At 49.2% G+C, this 26,877-nt stretch overlaps 1 protein-coding gene across 19 annotated transcripts in view; it reads right to left on the minus strand.

Annotated features, from left to right (window-relative positions):
- Positions 1–26,877, minus strand: part of DGKD (diacylglycerol kinase delta) — a 1,053,390-nt gene that overhangs the window by 915,111 nt on the left and 111,402 nt on the right. For 8 of the 19 annotated variants that reach the window (XM_086943838.1, XM_086943839.1, XM_086943827.1 and 5 more), the window contains one exon: positions 6,474–6,584. In XM_086943838.1, coding sequence (XP_086799964.1) covers positions 6,474–6,560 — 87 coding nt within the window. In that variant the 5' untranslated portion in view covers positions 6,561–6,584. Of the gene's footprint in view, positions 1–6,473; positions 6,585–12,739; positions 12,832–18,362; positions 18,447–26,877 lie in introns of all 19 variants that reach the window. The other 11 variants (XM_086943829.1, XM_086943836.1, XM_086943828.1 and 8 more) reach the window with 3 other exon arrangements.

The raw sequence follows: 26,877 nt of genomic DNA on the forward strand, positions 1-26,877 counted from the left end.
GCCTCGATTTTGGCGACCTCCTCCCGGGAGCAGACCTGGAAGCTGGTGTGTGGGGCGCATTCTCCTGACGGAGGCGGGCCCCTCAGGGCCACAAGTAAGAAGGCATATCACCCTCCCCCTTGGCCTGGGTATAAGGCGGGAGCCCCGGGGAGCTGCAGAGTCTAGGGGGCAGGCGGCAGCTGTTTCGGCGGTCGGCTCGGGCCGCGGTGGTGCCGGGAGGCAGATGGGGAGCCCCTCACACGGGATCTGGGGAGCCCTGCAATCTGTCGATTCAACGTGAGAGTGCCGGGGGGTCCGGGCCCTCCCGGAGAGTGAAGACGGTGGGGTCATCATCCTGCAGACAGCAAGCCATCCGGCGGGCCCCATTGGTACATGCCTGGCCGCTCCTAAGCCCTGGACCTGAACATTGGAAATCGTCCCTGGGGTGTGTGGAGCACATGTACTCTGGTCAGTGGCACAGAGGGCCTCCGGGGAGCGGGATAAGAAGGCTGGGCCTCTGAGGACCGGCGCATAGCAACGAGTGGCACATCTGGAAGCAGGAGGGGCACGCACTGCAGTCGCCAAACTGAGGGGCATTCCGGCAGGGGGCAGACACGCGACCCGTGCCTGGGGACCCTTGAGTTGTGCCGGTGTAGCGGGGAGGGTCACCAGGGCCAGTGGCTCCCTCGCTCGGCGGCTGAACCGGACTGCGGTATAAGAGGGATAGAGCTGTGACTACACGCAGGGGGAGATACAGCTGGCCAGCCAGATGATCGGTCCGATGCGGGTGCCCGAGTGAGCAGCGCAACCTCTGGGTCGGACCAGGTGGTAGCCTGCTTCACGATCCTGTAACCTCTTCGATGCTAATGACAAGGGTAACTCGTCATGAACTTTCCATTCATTTCAATGGAAAATGAATGTAAAATATTAATGGTGCCTTAGCAGCGAAGCGGTTAAGGGAATGGTGCTGGAGTAGAGCCTGCGGTGCGTCGGGGATCGTCCCTGGATCATCGGCGGCTCGGACTACGCAAGGCCGGAGGGGATATCAAGGTCGTGGACTGGTGAGGGAGCAGAAACATACCCGCAGGAAGTGAAGGGTGCGCTGAAATGTGAGGTCTGTGGAGCCAGCCTTGGGCCCGGAGCGGATAAGAACGGCGGAGCAACGAAGCTCGGATATTTGCGGCAGCGGCAGGCAGGTCCCTAGACGGCCCCCCAAGTGCGACATTTAGGAATCACAGGTACGAACACGATTAGGGGGGGTTGCGACACCTCATCTGAGATATTCCCCCCAGCTGCACCGGTACAGACATCCCAGGGTGGGACCGGCAGGCCTTGGAGCAAGTGTCACCGGCCACGGACCGACATGACTAGAGGGGGGACTGGTGTAGGGTCGTCGAAGCAGGGTCCCATAGACAAATACACGGGGCCGAGCGGGGGCACTGGCGCCTCGGGGGGCCAGCAGGCCCCGGGACCAGACAATGCAGCACTGATGACAGCGATTACCCAATCGCGGGATATGTTGGATGCGAAGATTGGAACGGTGGGGGCGGATGTCACTCTACTGCGCCAGGACTTGCGGAACGCTGTGGCCCGCATCACGGAGGCCGAGACCAGAATTTCGGGGGTGGAGGATGATGTATTTACAACAAGGGGTGGTGAGGGACAGAGTCTCTGAATTAAGCAGAAAGCTCTCACCCAGTCAAGAGATCAGGGCTAGATCCAACACCGTTTTTTAGTTCACTGCACCATCCCAGTTTCAGAACCTGGCTGTATGCAAATTAGTCTGTTCCTGTCCCAGTGCATGATGGGAACAGGGCAAACCAAACTACAAAAGCCAATTCTTACACTGGGAAGGAAACAAGCTCCCGGGGACCGGTTTCTGGCATTACAGCCGTCTTCGGCCCAGTTTGCTTGAATCCTGATGGTGCAATGAGCAAGGGTCTCACATCTGAGAATACCCTTCCACGCTTAGGGTGGACAAAAATATTTACAACAAGGGGTGGTGAGGGACAGAGTCTCTGAATTAAGCAGAAAGCTCTCACCCAGTCAAGAGATCAGGGCTAGACCCAACACCGTTTTTTAGTTCACTGCACCATCCCAGTTTCAGAACCTGGCTGTATGCAAATTAGTCTGTTCCTGTCCCAGTGCATGATGGGAACAGGGCAAACCAAACTACAAAAGCCAATTCTTACACTGGGAAGGAAACAAGCTCCCGGGGACCGGTTTCTGGCATTACAGCCGTCTTCGGCCCGGTTTGCTTGAATCCTGATGGTGCAATGAGCAAGGGTCTCACATCTGAGAATACCCTTCCACGCTTAGGGTGGACAAAAATATTTACAACAAGGGGTGGTGAGGGACAGAGTCTCTGAATTAAGCAGAAAGCTCTCACCCAGTCAAGAGATCAGGGCTAGATCCAACACAGTTTTTTAGTTCACTGCACCATCCCAGTTTCAGAACCTGGCTGTATGCAAATTAGTCTGTTCCTGTCCCAGTGCATGATGGGAACAGGGCAAACCAAACTACAAAAGCCAATTCTTACACTGGGAAGGAAACAAGCTCCCGGGGACCGGTTTCTGGCATTACAGCCGTCTTCGGCCCGGTTTGCTTGAATCCTGATGGTGCAATGAGCAAGGGTCTCACATCTGAGAATACCCTTCCACGCTTAGGGTGGACAAAAATATTTACAACAAGGGGTGGTGAGGGACAGAGTCTCTGAATTAAGCAGAAAGCTCTCACCCAGTCAAGAGATCAGGGCTAGATCCAACACCGTTTTTTAGTTCACTGCACCATCCCAGTTTCAGAACCTGGCTGTATGCAAATTAGTCTGTTCCTGTCCCAGTGCATGATGGGAACAGGGCAAACCAAACTACAAAAGCCAATTCTTACACTGGGAAGGAAACAAGCTCCCGGGGACCGGTTTCTGGCATTACAGCCGTCTTCGGCCCGGTTTGCATGAATCCTGATGGTGCAATCATCAGGATTCAAGCAAGCCGGGCCGAAGAAGGCTGAAATGCCAGAAACCGGTCCCCGGTAGCTTGTTTCCTTTCTGGTGAAGAATTGGCTTGGTAGTTTAGTCTGCCCTGTTCCCATGATGCACTGGGCCAGGGACAGACTGATTTGCATATAGCCAGGTTCTGAGCTGGGATGGGGCAGTGAGATAAATAACGGTGATGGATCAAGCCCTGATCTTTGGACTGGGTAAGAGTGGTCTGTTTAACTCAGACACTCTGTTCATCACCACCCCCTTTTTGTAAATCGTTTTTGGCCACTATAGGTGTGGCAGGGTATACTCAGACATGAGTCCCTTTCTCACTGCTCCATCAGGATTCAAGCAAGCCGGGCCGAAGAAGGCTGAAATGCCAGAAACCGGTCCCCGGTAGCTTGTTTCCTTTCTGGTGAAGAATTGGCTTGGTAGTTTAGTCTGCCCTGTTCCCATGATGCACTGGGCCAGGGACAGACTGATTTGCATATAGCCAGGTTCTGAGCTGGGATGGGGCAGTGAGATAAATAACGGTGATGGATCAAGCCCTGATCTTTGGACTGGGTAAGAGTGGTCTGTTTAACTCAGACACTCTGTTCATCACCACCCCCTTTTTGTAAATCGTTTTTGGCCACTATAGGTGTGGCAGGGTATACTCAGACATGAGTCCCTTTCTCACTGCTCCATCAGGATTCAAGCAAGCCGGGCCGAAGAAGGCTGAAATGCCAGAAACCGGTCCCCGGTAGCTTGTTTCCTTTCTGGTGAAGAATTGGCTTGGTAGTTTAGTCTGCCCTGTTCCCATGATGCACTGGGCCAGGGACAGACTGATTTGCATATAGCCAGGTTCTGAGCTGGGATGGGGCAGTGAGATAAATAACGGTGATGGATCAAGCCCTGATCTTTGGACTGGGTAAGAGTGGTCTGTTTAACTCAGACACTCTGTTCATCACCACCCCCTTTTTGTAAATCGTTTTTGGCCACTATAGGTGTGGCAGGGTATACTCAGACATGAGTCCCTTTCTCACTGCTCCATCAGGATTCAAGCAAGCCGGGCCGAAGAAGGCTGAAATGCCAGAAACCGGTCCCCGGTAGCTTGTTTCCTTTCTGGTGAAGAATTGGCTTGGTAGTTTAGTCTGCCCTGTTCCCATGATGCACTGGGCCAGGGACAGACTGATTTGCATATAGCCAGGTTCTGAGCTGGGATGGGGCAGTGAGATAAATAACGGTGATGGATCAAGCCCTGATCTTTGGACTGGGTAAGAGTGGTCTGTTTAACTCAGACACTCTGTTCATCACCACCCCCTTTTTGTAAATCGTTTTTGGCCACTATAGGTGTGGCAGGGTATACTCAGACATGAGTCCCTTTCTCACTGCTCCATCAGGATTCAAGCAAGCCGGGCCGAAGAAGGCTGAAATGCCAGAAACCGGTCCCCGGTAGCTTGTTTCCTTTCTGGTGAAGAATTGGCTTGGTAGTTTAGTCTGCCCTGTTCCCATGATGCACTGGGCCAGGGACAGACTGATTTGCATATAGCCAGGTTCTGAGCTGGGATGGGGCAGTGAGATAAATAACGGTGATGGATCAAGCCCTGATCTTTGGACTGGGTAAGAGTGGTCTGTTTAACTCAGACACTCTGTTCATCACCACCCCCTTTTTGTAAATCGTTTTTGGCCACTATAGGTGTGGCAGGGTATACTCAGACATGAGTCCCTTTCTCACTGCTCCATCAGGATTCAAGCAAGCCGGGCCGAAGAAGGCTGAAATGCCAGAAACCGGTCCCCGGTAGCTTGTTTCCTTTCTGGTGAAGAATTGGCTTGGTAGTTTAGTCTGCCCTGTTCCCATGATGCACTGGGCCAGGGACAGACTGATTTGCATATAGCCAGGTTCTGAGCTGGGATGGGGCAGTGAGATAAATAACGGTGATGGATCAAGCCCTGATCTTTGGACTGGGTAAGAGTGGTCTGTTTAACTCAGACACTCTGTTCATCACCACCCCCTTTTTGTAAATCGTGGAGGATGATGTGACAATTCTGAAGCGGAAGGTGGCCAGTATGGAAGGGATCCAGAAAGGACTAGCTCTGCGGGCAGAAGATGCGCAAGGATGGGCCCGGCGAAAAAACTTAAGATTCGTGGGGTTTCCGGAGGGTTGTGAGAAGGGCAACATGGAGGGATTCTTGACCCAGTGGCTGGAGAAATATTTATCCAATAGTTATCAAACCCTTGTGAAGCATTGCTCCACCTCCCTACGGAAACTGCAGGAAGTCTGGAGTCGGATGTGGGGGTCCTTGATGAGGACGATTGGAGGGAGGCACTGGAGGGGCCTCGCGGAGGGGCTATTTCAGTACATCTATGTTTGATACAATTCAAGTATTTGCATAGAGCGTATTTTACCAGACACTGGTTATGGAGAGCGGGGTTCATAGCGTCCCCGGAGTGCCTGAGGTGTGGTCAAGAAGCAGGGACGTTTATTCATACAGTGTGGGATTGCCGAGCACTTGCTAGATTCTGGAGCGGAGTGTGGGACTGCCTACACCAAATATTTCATACCCCGCATAATACTGGAGTAAAGAATCACAAAACAAGAGTGAGAAGCAACATAATGTACTGCTTGAATAGTCACTGGTTGAGACTCATGAGAGGAACCTTAAGCAGAATCGCAAACACTGCAGAGGAGATCCTCATTACCATAGATGAAAGCCAGCAACAATCCTAATTCTGTTATCTTCCACAAAATGGGCCATGATTTCCCTTGGAGAAGGCCAAAGGATTAAACAGGAAATTCCTGGGACTGCCCTGGAATGGATTTAAACATTTCTGCTGGGAAGACGACAGATGAGTCTGGTGTTATTTTCTGGCATGCCCTCACAATTGTCTGTATGGTTATATACAATGATAATTTGAGTTCACTGCATCATACACAAATGCCTTTAACATCTTAGGGCCAGATTCCGATGCGGTTATGAATGGCTCCGCCCCTCGGTCAGAGCCATCTTAAAGGCATCGGACCTGCCCGTTCCGATTCCTTTCCGACCATGCCATTCTGATGGGCTCTGTCAGAAAGGAATCGACTCGGTTTTCCGGATGGCTTCCTACAGGCTCGAGCCCGTCTGCCATCTGGAAACCCTTCAATACTCCCCCGGCCGGCTCTTTCAGGTCGAGGGAGTATAATAGCAGTTTCCTACTGCCTTTCTGTGCCTGTTTTCAGACACAAAAAGGCAGTGGGGAACTGTCTTTGGGGGCCCCCAGCAGGGTCCCCTTGGGTGCCCCATGTTGCTCCCTGCACTCGGTGGAAGGCACCTTGGGGAGCCTGCTACGGGTTGCTGGGATTAACAGGGTTCTGACGCATCCTTCTTACAGGTCTGGAACCGATGACAAGAGGTCGTTCGGTTCCAGTTCCTGACTGATGTCGGACGGACTCCGGTCCGTCCGACATTCGGAATCGGCCCCTTAGTCTTTGAAAAGGTGAGTGATCTTTGCATGCATTGTACACACATTGTCACACCCTCAAAATCTCACCTTGGCTGTCTTTCCATAATAGAGAGTCCTCCCACGCAGCTTGAAATACCGCCTCTTCCAGCTCTGAAATGAACTTGTCTGTTTCATCAACAGCCCCTCCTTTAGTATGGCCTGCAAAGAGGGAGAAGAAAAGTCAGAAAGGACTGCTAAGCATAACATTTCAATTAGACAATGGCCAAGGTGTGCCAAACATACCATTTCTGAGCACAATTTTATACACCAAGCTCGCAGCGAGGACTTTGTACATTTCGGACTCACACTGAGTACTCACACTGACCAGTCTCTTAAATGTGATCCATCACATGCCTACTCACCCCACACTGAAGCGTATGTGTTCATCACACATTCAGACTGAAAACTAACTGTGCCTTCACAAAAGCCCTGTACACTATTAAAGGAAAGACCATTTGAATGAAATAAAATAACAATTAAAAATGTACAAGATATTAATGTAGGGAAACGACTCTGAAAGGCAAGTGACAAAGGGGTTGTTTTAAAGTAATTAATGAAGAGTGATAAGAATAGAGGTACCTCCATTGAACAGTTTCCATTCATACTGCTTTATCAACATCCCCACAGCACCTCTGCCAGTCTCCATCAATCTCTGACCCTCTCTCTAAATTTCTCTCTCAGCGCCCTCTTTAAAATTCCCAGTCTTGTGCAGTGCTCCACTGCTTTTAAATCAAGTTGTGCTACATAAGTATCATATATACGGGGAAAAATAATGACAAGCTATTTTCATGAAGTGACTGACAATGAACAGGAACAGGGATGGAGGGAATATGGAAGAGAGTCTTTACCTGCACCCCTTAAGACGACAAAAGGGGCTTGGGATTAAAGTATGTTTGATGATGCTTTGGAAGATGTGGCAGAATCCAGGAATTCAATTAAAAACAGTGAGAGGAATAGACATGTACGCTAAATAGAAAGTGTAGCGAGTGTAGAGAGATAGGACGTGGAAAGAGAACTGTGATTTGGATATCAGAAGAACAGTGACATTAAAGATAGACTAATCGGAAAGTGATGTCAGACAGTTGAGAATAGAGAAGAATGGACTGGGCAACCCTGCCTGCTGTCTCAATTTTGGTTGCACCCATCAATGAATCGCTGGCTAGGATAAGAGAAATTGAGTTGTAGGACTAGAACACCAGAATTGGAAATAAGATCCACACAGTAAAACCTGTACGCAAATGATACATTGTTTTATTTAAGACACCCCGAGAGGGTGGTTCCAGATATGCTCAGACTGTTAAATTATTATGAGACCTTGCCAGGCATTGGGCCTAACTGGTCAAAGTCCAGACTGCTTCGGTTAAGGGTGATGGCCTGCAGAACTCCAAACAACCTACCAGAGTTGGGATTGTTTTGAAACCCAGAGACTTGAAATACCTGGGTATCAGAGTCACCCAGCTATTAGAGACAATGTAACACTAAATACTGGTTCAGTGTTGGAGGTAGTGTGCCATTTGGACTCTTCCTCTCTAGCCTAGCCACTGTCACATATCGGAACGACTGTGTTGGTAAAGATGGGGTTTTGACACAGATGCTTGTATATGTTTATGGAAGCGAAGTGCTTGCTTCCGAGATTGATGTTCCAACACATTGACTGAATTCTGAATTCAGATGTTGGAGCTAGGAGGAGAGGTCCAGCCTAAGATTAAGTTCAATACAGTTTGGCTTCTCCACGAAGTGGGGGTCCCAACCCTCCCAGGGTTTGAATGCTAATATCTAGCATTTCAATTGTAGTACCTAGTTAAATGGTTAGATGATACTTTTGATGAAAAACAGATATCTTTAGCTGGTTCTTATGGTGTAAAGGACCTGAATACCATGTAAGTATCTATCAATGCGGAAGCTAGGTTCTGAAACGCCAAACTTGATTTTGCTTATGTTGCAGATCTGGGATCTATGTTAAAGACGGTCAGGAAAAGTGTACCATTCACAGTGGAGTCAGGACAATGGGGCCCATCACACTTCAACAAACTCTGTCATAAGAAGAGTGTTTCAGTAGATAGAGGGGGTGGCCTGCTGATGGGTGACTTCTATTTTTCCAGTATTAGGGTGTCTTTCATAGAATCACATGCTTGAATAATTCCCCGTCGAAGTGGGAGTCCCTCGATACATAAAATAGTAGTAAGAAACACATACATACATACATACATACATATATGAGAGGACCAATGCTCTCTTCCTGCTAGGAAAAAAGAGCGACACAGCTCCAGGGTTAAAGATGGCTTTATTATTCTCAGTGCGCAGGGAAATTCAAGTCTATGAAACGCTTGGGCAGACGCATTTCTGGCTTCCAATTGCCGTCATCAGTGCCGGTTCCATGGGCTTGTGGTTCTTCCTGGGTGTTGGACTGTGTGATTTTAGTAGGGAGACCACTCCTTGTCAGGTGGTGTCCAGCTCCGCCTCCAATTAGCAATGTACAGAGTTCCTTGCACACTCACATCTGACCTGATTCCAGAATCCTCCAGAGCGGAAGCGCATAAAATCCTACAGGAGGGTGAAAAGATCTCGTCAGAAATCATAGATTGTGCAATCGATATTTAATCTACAGGATTCCGTCAAATGGCAGGAGCCATAGTCTTTAGAAGACAGGGCTGGCTTAAGGCCACATCTTTTCGACCGGAGGTGCAAGTAAAGATACTCGATATGCCCTTCGATGGGGAATCCCTCTTCGGCAAGCATGTGGACGATGCCTTGGAGTCTATCAAAAAGGATACGGACACTGCTCTTGCCCTAGGATCTCTCCAATATCGGATGCGGTCTTTTCGTGGAGCACGTGGCTGGGGCGCATCATCCACATTTCGTGGCTCTTCCACTCAATACCGCTCCTATGGTGATAACAAACAGCGTTATTCCAACCAAATTCCAACCAGACAAAATGATTCAAGACCGTATAGGAGGAAATCCTCTTAGAGAGGAGGTAATTCCTCTAAAAAACAATGGCTTCCTAAACATCAAGGCATATCCTACTTCGAAAATTGGAGGTCGAATCTACCAATACTCTTCCAGTTGGTCAAAAATAACATTGGATCGTTGGGTCTTGAAGGTGATTTCAAGAGGCCACGCTCTAGTATTTGTCAAGTTTCCTCCCACCCGCCCTCCAACCGGTCCCCCCCCCCATCACACTTGAAGGAACTGTTTGCACAAATTGCTGTCACGATTCAGAAAGGGGCAGTCGAAGGGGTTCCTCGGTTACAACAAGGGACGGGCTTTTATCCAGATTTTTTCTTATCAGGAAGAAATCAGGAGAGTGGCGCCCAATATTAGACCTCGGAGCCCTCAACAAATACATCAAGTCTCAAACCTTTCGTATATTGACATTGTCGGAAATCTTGCAGTTCTTAAACCCCAACAAGTTCCTCGCCACAATCGACCTCCAAGATGCCTATTTTCATGTGCCAATCCATCAGAGACACAGCAAGTACCTCAGCTTCAAAGTGGGAACAAAACACTTCCAATTCAAAGTTCTGCCCTTTGGCGTTCGCTCCGCGACAAGGGTCTTCACAAAGATCATGGCTCCGGTAGCGGGTTATCTACGCCTGCATACAGATTTACCCCGATTTAGACGATTGCCTGATAAAGGCCCCAACCTTTCTCGCAACAAGGCAACACACTCAGGCTTGCCTGTCCATCTTCAAGCATCTGGGTCTTTCAGTCAACCACGAAAAATCGCAAATACTTCCAGCACAGCAAAGAGTTTTTCTGGGAGCATTAATAAACACAAACCTAGAAAAGGTCTTTGTTTCAACAGAACGCCAAGCACGCATCTCCAAAATGGTGGCTCTTCTACGCTCAAGAAGGTCAGTTTCTGTCCGAACATTGAAATCCTTTCTGGGCATGGCCTCATCCTGCATACCTTTGATTCCCAACTGCAGGTTATACATGAGAGTAATACAAGAAGAATTAGACAAGCAATGGCGAAAAGGTTTCTCTGACACCTCGCATACAGAGAGCATTTGCTTGGTGGGTTCACCCTCCCAACATCGCAACAGGGCGATTATTCCAAGAGGCTGCCCCCACACTTACCCTTACCACAGACGCTTCTTTAGAGGGTTGGGGCGCACATCTCCAAGGACTGTCCATCAACGGCAAATGGACTGCGGACCAACACAGGTGGCACATCAATCGCCTAGAACTCTTGGCCATCTTTCTTGCTCTTAATCCTACCGTCTAGTGGTGGAGTGAGAGTCAATATTAGTGCGTACGGACAACACCACCAGTATGCACTACCTCAACAAACAGGGAGGTATAAAAACACTACTGCTCTCCAAACAGGCACAGCAGATCTGGGAGTGGGCTATACAACATCAAGCCCAATTGACTGCAGTTCACGTACCGGGCATCAGCAACGCCCTCGTGAACTCTCTCAGAAGATCTGCCACAGACAACCATGAGTGGGAACTACACCAACCAACTCTGAAGTATGTCTTCCGCATGTGGGGCCAGACAGAGCTGGATCTATTTGCGACTCCAATCAATCGCAAATACCTACACTACGCAAGTTGGCATCCCCACAAAGAGTCGATCAGGAATGCATTTTCGATCAACTGGTTGGGAAAATTTGCATACGCTTTTCCGCTGATTCCTCTCCTACCTCTTCTCCTGCAAAAAATAAGAGCACAACCATGTCACATCTGGCTAATCGCCCCAAGGTGGCCACGTCGACCATGGTTCATCTTCTTCTTTCCCACGCGATCCGATCCCTCTTCGCCCCCTGCCTCATCTTCTCACCATGAACCACGGACAGATCTGCCATCCAGAACCGGCATCTCTCCAGCTTGCCGCTTGGAACCTGAGCACCTTGAGTTTACCCACCTGAATGTAGGGAGGTCCTTGCTCATGCACGGGCTCCTTTTACCATCAAAACTTATAAATTGAAATGGAAACGTTTTTGTATTTGGCACCACTCAGAAAACATTGATCCTGTGCTCAAACATTGATCTTGTGCTCAAACATTGATCCTGTGCTCGCCACACCTGAGCAAATCTTACCTTTCTTCCTCCTTTTAGCCAAATCGGGCCTTTCACACTCCACTCTGAAGGTCTTCCGGGCTGCACTTTCCTGCTTTCGTCATGATGGATCCTCATCTCTGTACTCCTCTCGGATCATTCGACAGTTCTTTAAAGGTCTGTTCCGGATGTTTCCACCTGTCCGGCGTCCTCCACCTTCATGGCGCCTCAATCTTGTTTTAGATCAGCTTCTCAAACCTCCTTTTGAGCCAATTCAGTCAGCAGATTTGAAATTCCTTACTTGGAAGGTTTCCCTCTTACTCGCACTTACGTCCTCCCGGAGGGTGAGTGACATACAAGCTTTTACCATTCAACCACCTTTTCTAAAGTTTTCAAAGGATGTTGTCATACTAAGTAGAAACCCTAAGTTTATACCAAAGGTTCCATCAGACTTCCACCTTAATGAACTGGTAATACTCAAGACTTTCTTCCCTAACCCTCAGTCTCCCGCTGAGCGTACTCTTCATTCGCTAGACCTAAAGTGATGCCTCAAGTTCTATATCCAGCGCACTGCTACATTTCGAAAGTCAGCCCAGCTTTTTGTGGCCTATGGGCAGATGCGCAAAGGACATCCGGTCACTAAGCAAACCATCACTTGCTGGATTTCTTCTGCCATATCCTTTTGCCATCAACAGGCTGGCAAGCCACTTTCTGCTTTCCGGTGCGAGCACACTCGATGAGAGCAGTAGCATCCTCTACTGCCCTGTTTGCTGGGGTGCCTCTGCATCAGATCTGCAGGGTGGCATCGTGGTCCAGTAAACACACATTTACGAAGCACTACTGTCTGGAGACAGCTGACGCAGCGGACACTGCTGTGGGTCAAGCGGTGCTACGAAATCTCTTCAACTAAAGGTGAGCCTCTGTTGCTACCCGCCTCCTGTCATAAAAGTTTTATAGGTCTCGTGGCGATTACCGCACGAAAGCGCGGTCTCGCTAGAGACCTATAGTCACCGGCTCAGCTTCCCAGGAGACAAGAGATCGCCACGCGCCTCTTCAAGAATCGGAGCGGAGTGGGCCGCGAGCGAGTGTGCACATCGGCTGTCTCCTGGAAAGCTCCAACACACACAGCCACACCTCCCCCTGCTTTTGCACACAAGTGCGGACACAGAGACACACACACACGAGCGCACATGCACGCACACATACAGAGACACACACACCACCCCCCCCTCCCCCCGCACACACACAAGCGCACAGAGACACCCCCCCCCGCCGCCCCCCTCCCCCCTCCAACTAAACCCCACTCACCGCATCGGCGCCACTCATTTTAGAAGTATTCCTTGCCAGGTTCGTGCATGTTATCGGTACTGGAGAAGAAGAACGAGGACGACGTGAGAAACCTGGGCAACAGGGAAGGAAAGCAAAGGGAGTACAGGCTATTATTCCCATCACCTCACTACCTCAATACGATCCAGTCTTATCAAAATGATCACAGAATACCTCTTACTGCTGCTTTAATCAAGGCCATTTGATAATTCTAACTCTGATCTCTTCACTCACACAAAGCTACAACAGTAATAATACATTCCTAAGTATCTCACACCCGAAGTTTCCTGTTTCCGTCAGTTGCGTTGCACTTGGTTTTTTTGGGGGGGCTTTTGGAGGGGGGTTATTACTTTCGACGAGCAGGCGCGCAGTGTTCCGGCTGACCGAGCTCCCCCGCGCTGACGTGCTGTGAAGAGCTGTCTCGGGCGGGTTTCATTGCCCAACAGTGGAGGGTATACAACTGTTACCACGGATTTTTTACAACGCATACCATTACCACGCATACATTTACAACGCAGGTCATTTTACAACGCATACCTTTACATCGCTATACACTACAACGCACATACTATTACAACGCATACCATTACATCGTAAGTATTATTATAGGTAAGTTTATATTTTTTTTAAATCTTTTTTTAGTGGTATTTGGTTATGGGGTACAGGGGTATTTTTACGTTTTAGGGCTGGGTATGGGTTTTGGGGTACAGGGGTATTTTTAGGTTTTAGGGCTGGGTTTGGGTTTTGGGGTACAGGGGTATTTTTAGGTTTTAGGGCTGGGTTTGGGTTTTGGGGTACAGGGGTATTTTTAGGTTTTAGGGCTGGGTTTGGGTTTTGGGGTACAGGGGTATTTTTAGGTTTTAGGGCTGGGTTTTGGGGTACAGGGGTATTTTTAGGTTTTAGGGCTGGGTATGGGTTTTGGGGTACAGGGGTATTTTTAGGTTTTAGGGCTGGGTTTGGGTTTTGGGGTACAGGGGTATTTTTAGGTTTTCGGGCTGGGTTTGGGTTTTGGGGTACAGGGGTATTTTTAGGTTTTAGGGCTGGGTTTGGGTTTTGGGGTACAGGGGTATTTTTAGGTTTTAGGGCTGGGTATGGGTTTTGGGGTACAGGGGTATTTTTAGGTTTTAGGTCTGGGTTTGAGTTTTGGGGTACAGGGGTATTTTTAGGTTTTAGTGCTGGGTATGGGTTTTGGGGTACAGGGGTATTTTTAGGTTTTAGGGCTGGGTATGGGTTTGGGGTACAGGGGTATTTTTAGGTTTTAGGGCTGGGTTTGGGTTTTGGGGTACAGGGGTATTTTTAGGTTTTAGGGCTGGGTTTGGGTTTTGGGGTACAGGGGTATTTTTAGGTTTTAGGGCTGGGTATGGGTTTTGGGGTACAGGGGTATTTTTAGGTTTTAGGGCTGGGTTTGGGTTTTGGGGTACAGGGGTATTTTTAGGTTTTAGGGCTGGGTTTGGGTTTTGGGGTACAGGGGTATTTTTAGGTTTAAGGGCTGGGTTTGGGTTTTGGGGTACAGGGGTATTTTTAATATATATTTACAAATATTACAATTAAAATTAATTTCATTAATATAATTATTTAATGATTAAATAATGAATAATTAAATTAAATATGACACAAATAATTATTTAAAATATAATAATGAATAATTAAATTAAATATTACAAAAATAATTTTTTAAAATATATATATACTTACCTATACTTACGTTGTAATGGTATGCGTTGTAATAGTATGTGCGTTGTAGTGTATTGCGTTGTAAGGGTAGCCGTTGTAACATGACCTGCGTTGTAAAAAATCTGTGGTAATGGTATGCGTGCTAAAAGTACGCGTGGTAATGTCATATATCCACAGTGGAGTAGTGTAAGCCTTCGTCCAGCTGGCACTCCATGGCAGCGGTGCCACTACTGGGAAGCTGATGCATGAGCTCTTATGGACCCGAACTCCGTGCCAGGTACATCAGGTTACATGTTTGGCAACAACGGCTTTGCATGAATATCACTCAAGAACATGCAGCCACACTAACTGTAAATGTGTCTGGTTTTAGCGTGTCTATTGGTCTTTTTCCACTCTATCCGACTGTTTTTGTTTTGGCAGATCTTTGTCGTCTTTGATCAACCCCTGCCCAGCGTAGAGGCGTTCCACACATGTCCATTCACTCGCAACAGTGTCTGTTTTTTGGCTCTGTTCACCGCAAGGAACTACGTTTGTAGTTCAGGATAATGGTGCAGAGGTTAAGAGCGTCCTTTTGTCTTATCTTTTCTCTTTGGACATGTTAAGGAGCAGCCCCATAACCTTTGGCCTGCGTACAATTGGACTCACATCCTTCTTTCACCCACACCCTGCTTCTCCTTTATTCTGTAATGCATAGGCTCACTTAGACACCTCCCTTCAGTTTGTTGATGCTGCCTACTCGCATTGGTTGTTGTGACTGCTCTTAGGTGAATGCAGGGCTTTAAGTGGGATGGAAAAACTGGGGGGTCTCAACGGGCGTGGTCAATGTAATCAAGGGCGTGGCTTAAAAACACCTAACCTAGAAATCTTTATTTAGCAAAGTGTGCTGCCCGACTTGAATTTTGCTGTTCCTTGCATTGCGTCCAGATATATGATACGAGTCACATCATACCTACAAGCCAGGACTATTGGCTTTGTAAATGGCTGCTAGTTGCGTAAGATAAATAAGCAGCAACTATGGCTTATATATAATATTGAAAAAACTTCCACTTAAAGCCCTGTTGACAGCACGACAATGTTGCTGCTGCTGACTTTCAAAAAGACGGGCAATCCAGAGAGAAAATTACTCTCTCTAAAGGATTTCCCTTCCCCTACAACTCTCACCTGGCATGATGCCCTAACTTCTCCACTAGTGAGAAGTGAGCAGTGTGAGCACGCACACGTCGGTGTTCCTGCCGTCCTTACAGTCTGGGAAAAATCGGACCGCCTGTAACAGGGCACAAAACAGAGCCCGATAGAGACCCTTTTCGAATGATTCTTTACTACAGAGGTTCTTATTATAAAGCCTCCATGCCTCCTTGTCAAACAGGAGATCTCTGACAGTCAGGAGGAGCTTTTAAGAAAATTGATGCAGGCTGTGTAACCCTAAAGACCCCTTGGGAAAGTATTTCATGCTGCCTTGCACTTAGTAAACAGAAATAGTTTAAAGATGCTTGTGAGGGGCCAACTTTTATTTCAGTGTTTATATTTTGTGGCTTTTGGAGCTGCTGCAGTGAAGTGTCCTTTGCAACACTTATACTTCTCTTTTTCTGCATCGCTGCCCAACGCTGCAAATATAATCCACCCTTTTGATATGCTATCTACCCCCTCTTCAGTTGTTGCCAGGTGGCAGACCCAGGTCTCAAGATTTGTAAACTATGGTGCGGCAATGAAGGAAACCAACGCTGCCCCAAACCATGCCCTGCACTCCATTTCGCAGGAGAGGAAATACACAAGAAGTTCATCACTCTCCAAAAACGAGACTGCTCACAACACTCAACGGGCAATTCAGCACCCAAGATTACAGATTATGAAAGGTGTGTATTGCTCCAAGTCATCTATCGCCCTCACTCTATCTATCGCCCTCACTCTATCTATCTATGCCTTCCCACTATCTATCTATCACATCACCACAGCATCACTCAGCACCACCACAGCATCACTCAGGGGCACCACAACTTCACTATGTGCTACCACAGCATCACTGAACGCCACAGCATCACTCGTCGCCACCACAACATCACTCAGCGCCACCACAGCATCAATTTGTGCAACCATTCAACAACTGGTTCAAATATGTTCTCTCAATGTTTCAAGCTCCATTACAAATGTCACAAAAAGATGTTAATATTTCACTTCTGTTCTTGGATTCTCGTCACAGTAAAATACACTGAACATAATCTTCACAAAAGTTATTTACAAAACTTTAAGCTATTGCCATTGTAAATTACAATAACATATTTAAGAATTAATTATTAAAAAAATTAAAAGCCATTGTTATTTGTAATATCAATACATCTAAGTCACGTAAATACAACATATATTGCATTACAAATGCTATAGGTGTCACATTTGCGAAAGTTAAAACTATTGCCATTGTAAATGGCAAAGCTATTAAATTCGCTATTTTCAAAACCAACACACAAAATAAGAAATTTGTCATTTATAATACCAAAAACTCAAACTGTCCTAATGTGAGACCTATTGCATTGCAAATGCTTGTTTCTTGTGGGTATAATGCAATATTACCAATATATATTTATATGATTGCACTTTTCTTTATTGCCATTTATGACTATTATTATGGCTTACTGCTTTCTACTCTTATTCAAGCAGGTGAATCTATGAAAGACACCCTAATACTGGAGAAGAACAGAGTTACTTACCTGTAAACTGTGGTTCTCCGGTATTGGTTTCTTTCATAGATTCACATGCGACCCACCCTTCCTCCCCTCAGAGGCTCTCTTCTCCTCATGAACTCTTTGGTCACTCTTGTGCTACAAAAATCTGAGGGCTTGAGCTTCTGAGGAGAAGGTTCTAGAGTGTGCTAAAGCCTGATTATCTGGCATGTGGACCATTATAATGGCATGGATGTTACTAAAGTGAGCTCTCCCTCAATGCCTTCTATGGGCCAATACTGTTCTATGGTACTTCAAAATTTTATTTTTAAATATACATTCTATTTGATATTTATAATTGTATTTTTATATCTATATCTATATATATGTATATTTGTATATGTATATGTATTCTTACTACTATTTTATGTACCGTGGGACTCCCACTTCGACGACTGGGAATTATTCAAGCATGTGAATCTATGAAAGACACCAATACTGGAGAACCACAGTTTACAGGTAAGTAACTTATGTTCATATTTGCCAAAGACAGAAATTAGTTTGTGGTCCAAATGGGTGAACTCCTTGTCTATGCCAGGATGACCACCAGAAATCCAGTGCTTTAGCTGAACGGCATGCTGTGGTGGGAGGGGGAATAACTATGTCTCAGCTGTACCATGCAATATGTAGGGATTGGCCTAAAGCACCCTGATTGATTGGTGATTAAGTGTAAAAGAGATTGAGATGACCTAGCATATGCAGTAGATTGGGACAAGATTCTGGGAAACTATAAGGAGGCTACAAGCAACTCCAGATCCAATAATACTCAAATTTAAATTTCTACATAGGGTCTACTACACTCCTGCACCCCACAATAAATACACGTCATACTTTAGGCAGGGAAATGACTGTGATGTTGGTATGAGTCCATTGACTTTATTCTTATGGTGCAGCCTGTCCTGTTATAATAACTTACGGGCAAACAGTTATGACGTATCAGAGTAATATAGGCAACATAATCACCTGTACAATAGCACACTCAGATTACACCTGAAACCAAAGGAATGTAATTTAAGATACAAATTTGTGGCACGCTCCCTACTTCTTTTCTAGGAGGCCTATAGCCTTTCAGTGGATACAAACTTCAGAGCTCTGATCGGACATGTGGCAGAAGGAGCTGGGAGAGGGGCTTGTGGCAGGGGGATTTTTAATGATTACTGTTCTGTTAGAAAAGACAATGGGTCAGGCCCCAAAACAGCAACTGCAAAATTCCTTACCAACAATGGACTCAACAGGGCTGCGTGGTGGCCCCCCTCAATCTTTACATCGCCGACCTGGGCAAAGCAACAGAAGGCTCCAGCCTAGTTACAATATGCAGAAGATATTGTGATTACTTATCACACTAAAACAGGTCTACATAGAGCCCATGATACACTACACAAGTTCAACAAGGCCGACAAACTTCAGGTGAACTAGGGACAGACAAAATTATCATCTTTGAGAAATACCCTCATAAGAAACAAGCATTTGCAATGCAATAGGTCTCGCATTAGGAAAGTGTGAGCTATTGGTATTGTAAATGACACATTTTTCTAATATGTGTTGGCTTTGAAAATATATAAATTAATAGCATTGTTATTCACAAAGCCAATAGCTTACACTTTCCTAATGCGAGTCCTATTGCCTATGGCAATGCTTGTTGGTAGCAAGCAAGGACAGTGCTATTGTGGTGCTTAGTGATGTGGTGGTGCCCCCCCCCGAGTGATGTGGTGGTGCCCCTCCCAGAGTGATGTGGTGGTGCCCCCCCCCCAGAGTGATGTGGTGATGCCCCCCCCAGAGTGATGTGGTGGTGCCCCCCCCCAGAGTGATGTGGTGTGGTGGTGCCCCCCGAGTGATGTGGTGGTGCCCCCCCGAGTGATGTGGTGGTGCCCCCCCGAGTGATGTGGTGGTGCCCCCCCCAGAGTGATGTGGTGGTGCCCCCCCCGAGGGATGTGGTGGTGCCCCCCCCCCGAGTGATGTGGTGGTGCCCCCCCGTGGTGATGCCCCCCCCGAGTGATGTTCTTGTTGCAGTTCACTGCCGAAACGCGCGTCGAGTTCTTATGTTTTACCTTTTATTAATATTTGATGTATTATATGCCTTTTTGTATATGATTTTTTTTGGTATTGTTCACGTATTTTATGTTGTTCTGATTAATTGAACCATTTACAACTGACTCACTTTTTACCTTTAGCATATGGGTTGACCTTGTGGTCATACACTATATGTTGTTTTTAAATCAATACTCATTAAAGATACATATTTTATATAGATAGAGTTACATGTTTGATTTTTCCCACTTGATTGCTAACCCACCTGATTGTTCACAGTGTACATTAGACGTCCTGGGATTTTTCTCACACTAGTTCTTGTTGCAGTGTCCACCTGCCTTGCATGGTGTGCTACCCTAGGTGAGCTCCATAGCCGGAGAGCGATGTGTCTGCGGTCATGACTATTTGGCTCTAGGAATGGTCGGCCCTTGGAAAGGTTTTTGGTGCTCCACCATTGCAGACAGCGGTGGGTTCGACCGTCTACTAACACTGGGTGGTCTGTTAAATGACTGTGAGCCTGGTTCCATCGGCGTGCTAAGCACTCTTGAAGGGAGCGCATTTGTAGTCTTGCATGAGGCACTATAAATATGCAAGAGGCCATCATTCCTATGAGTTGCATGAACACACGAGCTGGAAGACAGTGTTGCGGTTGGAATTTTGTTAAAAGAGCTTGCATATTTGTTATCCAGGCAGAAGAGGGATAAGCTAGCGCAGTTGAGGTGTTTATTGTGGCACCGAGATATTGTTGTACATGGGACGGTTGCAGATGGGACTTGGTGTGGTTTACTGTGAACCCCAAGTCGCGGAGTAATTGGATGGAGGTAATGGCGGAGGCTGCTTTGTGGAGCGAGTATATATAGGCCAGAGGATTAATACAGAGGAAGGACCACGAAAAGGCTGTGCAAAGGAGAGAAGTTTGAAAGAGGACGGCAACGAAGGCCAAAAGACAAGGTGCTCAGTAGACGCCAGTGGCGTAAGAGACGAGGGTTCCCCACAACAGAAGCAAAACTAAGGGCACAAAAGCAAAAGGGTGTGAGCTACCGTCCAATCAGTAGAGTGGGCAACAATCAAACAGCCGATGAAGGCCTTGGGCAAAAGGAGATTTGAAGCCACAGGCTAAGGTCAATGGCAATTGTGATCCTGCACGAAGGCATGTCAGACTTCAGTACCAGGAAGAAGCAGTTCAGAAGAGATCAGCTGGTGTCAAAAAAGTGGTGAGGGGGCGTGGCCAAGATGGCGGAGTGAACGGACGCTTCTTCTCGCGGCTCCCCGATCCGACTAGGCCCAAGACCTAAAATATAGCCTCTTCTCCCCCCCGCTGGAGTTCAGCAGCGCTGGGAGAGGTGGTGTAACCCGGAGCGAAGATTTTGGCCGAGAACTGGCCTCGGATTGGCCTCAGGACAGCCCGCCGGACGGCATCGGAGGTCAAGACTGGGAGACGGAGGAGACAGAGGCTGGCCTCCAAGAAACGGTAGAAGACGACACGACCAGCAGCACACCGCGCTAAACCTCGGCCCGGTGTGCACCGACGGGGGACGGAAAGACCCTACGGCGCCCGAACTGCCTGGAAGGTGGCTTGCGACCCGGCGAGCGGGTCCGCGCTGGAGGAGACGCTGCAGGGCGATACTAGAGGCCGCGGCTTCGGCCTAGACGGCCGGGCGCTCGCTGGAGGTGATCCGAGGCCGACGGAGACAAACCCTGGAGCTCCGCCCTTGGTCCTGAGAACCGGGTCCCCTCTGGAGCCCACCGGACTAAGAAGCAGAAAGAAGATACAGCGGGGACCCCGTGCGACCTGGGGTGCTCAGGAAGTGAGGACCGGCCCGCATTACCCGGCCGGCGACTGCTACACCCGAGGTGCCGGAACGCGGCTGTGCCGAAGTAGCCACCGAGAGAGACTGCCCGAGAGGCCTCCAGCGGCCTGCATGCCCGGAGGGTGCCGAGACGGACCAGTGGGCCGCGCGGCGCGGACCACGACCAGGGCCTACCGAGGCCTAGCAGTGATGACGGGCACAACGGCAGCACCGGAGATCGCAGTTGCGGCCCACCAGCAAGGACTCTAGCGGAGGCTCTTCGGAGCGAACCGAGCCCACCTACTCGGCACAAGGCAGAGTACCCAGCGGCGTTGGCCGCGTCCGGAGACCGGCGGGGCCCAGCGGGGAAGACGAGCAGTGCAGCAGTGCTTGGAGTCGCGCCTGAGGCCTCGTGGCGGAGGCCCTGGAGGCTAATTTCCCGAGCATACCGTTGATATCCGGCGAGGATTTCCCGGTGGACCCCGGAGGACATCTGGAGAGCCTGAAGTAGCAGACCAGGTGGGCCGAGGGATCTGGCCTGCAACCATCCCACAATGGCGACCAACAGGGGTAGCAAAAAAGGGGACCGCACTCTCCCAGAGATGCTCAACAGGACCCAGCAAAGAGGAGACAGGGGACAACCGTCACCGAACTCCGCCGGAGGATTGCAGAACACGTGCGGAGGGGAGCCACCGGTCACTAGATCCTTCCTGGAATCACTATTTAGCACCCTCAGGGACTATTTCCAAACGCTGAAGCAGGAAGTGGCGGGAGAGGTACGGGAGGTGCGCAGAGAAGTGGACAGCCTGGGAGAGCGAGTAGCCACAGTGGAAAGCACAAACCACCGACTTGACGAAGACATTGTACAGCTACAACAGGAGGTGTTGTGCCTGCGGGACCAGCATCTGGATCTCCAAACGCACAACGAGGACCTTGAAAACAGGTCTCGACGAAATAACATTCGGGTCCGGGGAATTCCATCTACAGAAGAGGGCACGGATGTGGCCGGCTACCTACGAGACCTGTTCAGGGCGATCTTGGGCGAACCAGTTTCCCGTCCGGATTGACAGGGCGCCTAGGGTGGGACCACTGAGGTGCCCATCGGCGCCACCACAGGACATTTTGGCCTTTCTCCCAGACTTCCTGCTGAAAGAGCGCATTTTGGCTGAGGCGTGAAAGCAACTTTCCTTCACCTTTGGCGGTCACTCTGTTGCTCTGTATGAGGACTTGTCTGTTATCACCCTTCAGAAGCGTAAAGCATTTAAGATAGCGACTGATTTTTTGAGAGATTCAGAAAAGGGGGTGGTGATGGACAGAGTATCTGAATTAAACAGAACACTCATACCCAGTCAACAGATCAGGGCTTGATCCATCACCGTTTTTTAGCTCACTGCACCATCCCAGCTCAGAACCTGGCTACATACAAATTAGGCTGTCCCTGGCCCAGTGCATCATGGGAACAGGGCAGACCAAACTACCAAGCCAGTTCTTATACTGGGAAGAAAACAAGCTTCCGGGGACCGGTTTCTGGCATTACAGCCGTCTTCGGCCCGGCTTGCTTGAATCCTGATGGTGCAATGAGCAAGGGACTCACATCTGAGTATACCCTTCCACGCTTATGGTGGACAAAACGATTCAGAAAAGGGGGGTGGTGATGGACAGAGTATCTGAATTAAACAGAACACTCATACCCAGTCAACAGATCAGGGCTTGATCCATCACCGTTTTTTAGCTCACTGCACCATCCCAGCTCAGAACCTGAGCTGGGATGGTCCAGTGAGATAAATAACGGTGATGGATCAAGCCCTGATCTTTGGACTGGGTAAGAGTGGTCTGCTTAATTCAGACACTCTGTTCATCACCACCTCCTTTTCTGAATCGTTTTTGGCCACTATAGGTGTGGCAGGGTATACTCAGACATAAGTCCCTTTCTCACTGCACCATCAGGATTCAAGCAAGCCGGGCCGAAGACGGCTGAAATGCCAGAAACCGGTCCCCGGTAGCTTGTCTCCTTTTTGGTGAAGAATTGGCTTGGTAGTTTAGTGTGCCCTGTTCCCATGATGCACTGGGCCAGGGACAGACTGATTTGCATATAGCCAGGTTCTGAGCTGGGATGGTGCAGGGAGATAAATAACGGTGATGGATCAAGCCCTGATCTTTGGACTGGGTAAGAGTGGTCTGCTTAATTCAGACACTCTGTTCATCACCACCTCCTTTTCTGAATCGTTTTTGGCCACTATAGGTGTGTCAGGGTATACTCAGACATAAGTCCCTTTCTCACTGCACCATCAGGATTCAAGCAAGTCGGGCCGAAGACGGCTGAAATGCCAGAAACCGGTCCCCGGTAGCTTGTCTCCTTTCTGGTGAAGAATTGGTTTGGTAGTTTAGTGTGCCCTGTTCCCATGATGCACTGGGCCAGGGACAGACTGATTTGCATATAGCCAGGTTCTGAGCTGGGATGGTGCAGTGAGATAAATAACGGTGATGGATCAAGCCCTGATCTTTGGACTGGGTAAGAGTGGTCTGCTTAATTCAGACACTTTGTTCATCACCACCTCCTTTTCTGAATTGATTTTTTGAAAGAGCATGAAACATCCTATGCCTGGGGGCACCCCTTCCACCTCATTTTTGAATGGAATGGCACGATGCACCAATTACAATCACTGCAAGAGACATGCGAGGTTCTGGGAATCACAGCAGAGGAGGAAGAAACAGCTACGCCAAGCCAGAGACGCGGCCCTAGAGACAGTTGGCAGAGGGTATCGAGGAGACGAGCGCCTGCCACCCCCCTGAGACCAGACTCACCCACCATTAGAGCCAGCATGGCGAATGCTGTTTCCGAAGTGGCCAGAGACACGGATTCCAATGGTGATGTCGCGATGACGGCATAGAAACGCTCCGGGTGGGGGGGGAACATCACAGCCTTACTGATATTGCAGGTTTGGGGTCCTGGGAGGGGGGGGCCGTGGGGAGGAGTAAGTGGCCGGACGTCCACTTAGGTAATTCACCACAGACTTGCCCACTTGGGACATGACTGGGACAAAAAGTTGTTGGTGTTCCAGGGGAGTGCAGAAGGGAAGGAAGGGAGGGGGGGGGGGGGAGAAGTTGGTTGTTTGCAAGAGGGGGTTGTTGTGGGGAGTGTAGGGGGGGGGACGGGGAAGGGCAGTTCGAGGGGAGTTCAGGGGGAGTTGGGGGGAGAGGGGTGGGGACCGTCCAGTGCTTTTGATGCATCTACTCATGCCTAACAGTGCTCCTGCACACTCCATACCTCAGAGCCGCCCCACCTGGGCCATGATTCAGTGCTTGCGCTACATTTCTACCCACACCGATGACAGCCCTTAAGGTCGTCACCCTTAATGTGAAGGGGTTGAATAACCCAGTCAAGAGGAGGGCGGTTCTGTCTTTGCTAGAAAACACACAAGCAGATATCTGTCTCTTGCAAGAGACCCACCTGCTAGCCCGTGATTGCCAGAGGATGCGATCTCACAAATTCCCAACACAATTTTTCTCCTCCAACACTACCAAGACAGCCAGGGTTGCAATCCTAGTGTCCAGAACATTTAAAGGGGAGGTTTTACATAAATTTGCAGAACAATAAGGGAGACTCCTACCATACAGAGTTAAGTCGGGAGGTCTGGTGTTTACCATTGGGTCGATATACAGCCCCAACGAGCATCAAGAGCGATTTCTCAACTCGGCCTTAGTGGACATTACCGCCACCTCAGATAGGCACATTATCATAGGGGGAGACCAGAATATGGTCTTCGACTCGTCCTTCGACAGATCAGCGCAGAGGCACCCGCAGACGGGGGTGTTTTCACGGGTGGGCAAATCCCAATTGGAGGAACCGGATCTCCACGACCTCTGGCGCCGCCTTCATCCCACCGACAGAGACTACTTCTACTACTCACATGCACATAAGACCTATGCGAGGCTGGACCACCTCTTGGTCACAGGACCAGTCTGTGACCTAGCCACAACCTCTGAAATAGGGTTTCTCTCCTTATCAGACCATGCGCCTGTCACAGGCACATTTCGCCTACCGCCGGTGTCCCCTTTGCGCGGAGTCTGGCGCCTCAGGGATACTCTTCTGCCTAAAAACGGGTGGTGAAGCACATAATGGACTCGGTCCGTGATTATCAGAGCCACAATGACAATGACGACACCTCCCTGGCGACGCAGTGGGCAGCATTGAAGGCGGTGTTCCGGGGGGAATTTACAGCAATATCGTCAGCGTAGAAAAGAGAGCGGCAACATAAGCGAGACGAACTCACGCTCAAAGTACGTGAGCTAGAACAGGTACATCAGCGAACGGGAGCCCCCAGAATCTGGAGGCAACTTAAGGCAGCGAGGAAACTCCTGTCAGCCCTGGATATGGATAGAGCGGAGTATGCAGCGTTACGTCTGAAACATGCGTACTACACGGGTGGAGACAAGTGCGGCCGGCTTCCGGCGAACAAACTCCGAGTGGCTCATCAGCGGCATTTAGTGAAGGAGCTGTCGATCTCCGAAGGAGAGACAGCTACGGAGGATGGCCAGATAGTGGAGGTTTTCCATCAGTACTACGCAAAACTATACGCGAGCGAGCCCCCGTCGGCACAGGCGGAGGCAGATTATCTGAACTCGGTTGACCTTCCCTCCCTCACTCCGGAGCAAGCGGAGCATCTAGAAAGGGACATTCGGGTTGAGGAGGTGATTGCAGCCATCTCTAAACTCAAACACGGAAAGGCTCCGGGCCCAGACGGTTATACATCTCTCTTCTACAAAACATTCTGCCCCACGCTGGCGCCTATCCTCACCCGCCTATTTAATTCATTCTCCGCTCCAGGAGCTATCCCACCGGATCTACTCCAGGCAACCGTGTCGGTCATCCCCAAACCAGGGAAGGACCGGACTCACTGCAGCTCATACAGACCGATCTCTATTTTGAACATTGATCTCAAGCTGTACACTGGGATCCTGGCAGCTCGGCTGACACTTCATCTGCCGGGACTGGTGGACCCGGACCAGGCAGGATTTGTCCCCGGGAGGCAGACGGTAGACAATAGCAAGAGTGGTTCATATCCTGGAAAAGGCCTCCCGGATTCCTGGGGAGAGAATGCTGCTGGCTGTAGACGCGGAAAAGGCGTTTGACCGGGTACATTGGCCTTATTTAGAGCGGGTCCTGTTGAAGGTGGGAATAGGGGAGAAATTTCGCACCTTAATATTCAATTGCTATAGGTTTCCATCCGCGGTGGTACGGGTGAATGGCTACAGCTCTCAGAGGTTTGCGATAGAGAGAGGCACCAGGCAGGGGTGCCCATTATCCCCGCTGCTCTTCGCACTCTATATGGAGCCCCTTGCCCAAAGGATACGCCAAAACCCGAATGCGAAGGGAATACGGATGGGGAGGTATACCCACACAATTAGCCTCTACGCAGATGACATAATACTGACACTAGCTGATCCAGGGAGGGTACTCCCGGCATGTGTCGCAGAGCTAGAGGCTTTTGCGGCTGTCGCAGGATTCAAAATGAATACGGGGAAGTCGGCGGCCCTCGATGTGTCGTTGACCGCTGCCACGAGAGCCGAACTACAGGACCTCTTCCCCATGCACTGGTCTCGAGGCCTGGTGCCTTATCTGGGCATCTTATTGGCGCCCACCTTGCCCGTTATGCTGACCGCCAACTATGCAGCCTTGGGAAAGAAAATTAAGGAGGAACTAGGGCGTTGGAGCAGAGGCACACTATCTTGGCTAGGCAGGATAGCCGCAGTAAAGATGACGATCCTGCCGCAAGTTCTATACCTGTTCCGGGCTCTGCCTCTCCAACCCCCGAAAGGGTGGATCCAGCAGACTCAAGGGGACCTTGCTCGCTTCATCTGGCAGGACCGCAAGCCCAGACTGACGAGGGCCTTATCCACGCTAGCCCCGGAG

The sequence above is a fragment of the Lissotriton vulgaris genome, chromosome 11 (assembly GCF_964263255.1).
Source record: "Lissotriton vulgaris chromosome 11, aLisVul1.2, whole genome shotgun sequence".
In the NCBI taxonomy this organism is placed as follows: Eukaryota; Metazoa; Chordata; class Amphibia; order Caudata; family Salamandridae; genus Lissotriton; species Lissotriton vulgaris.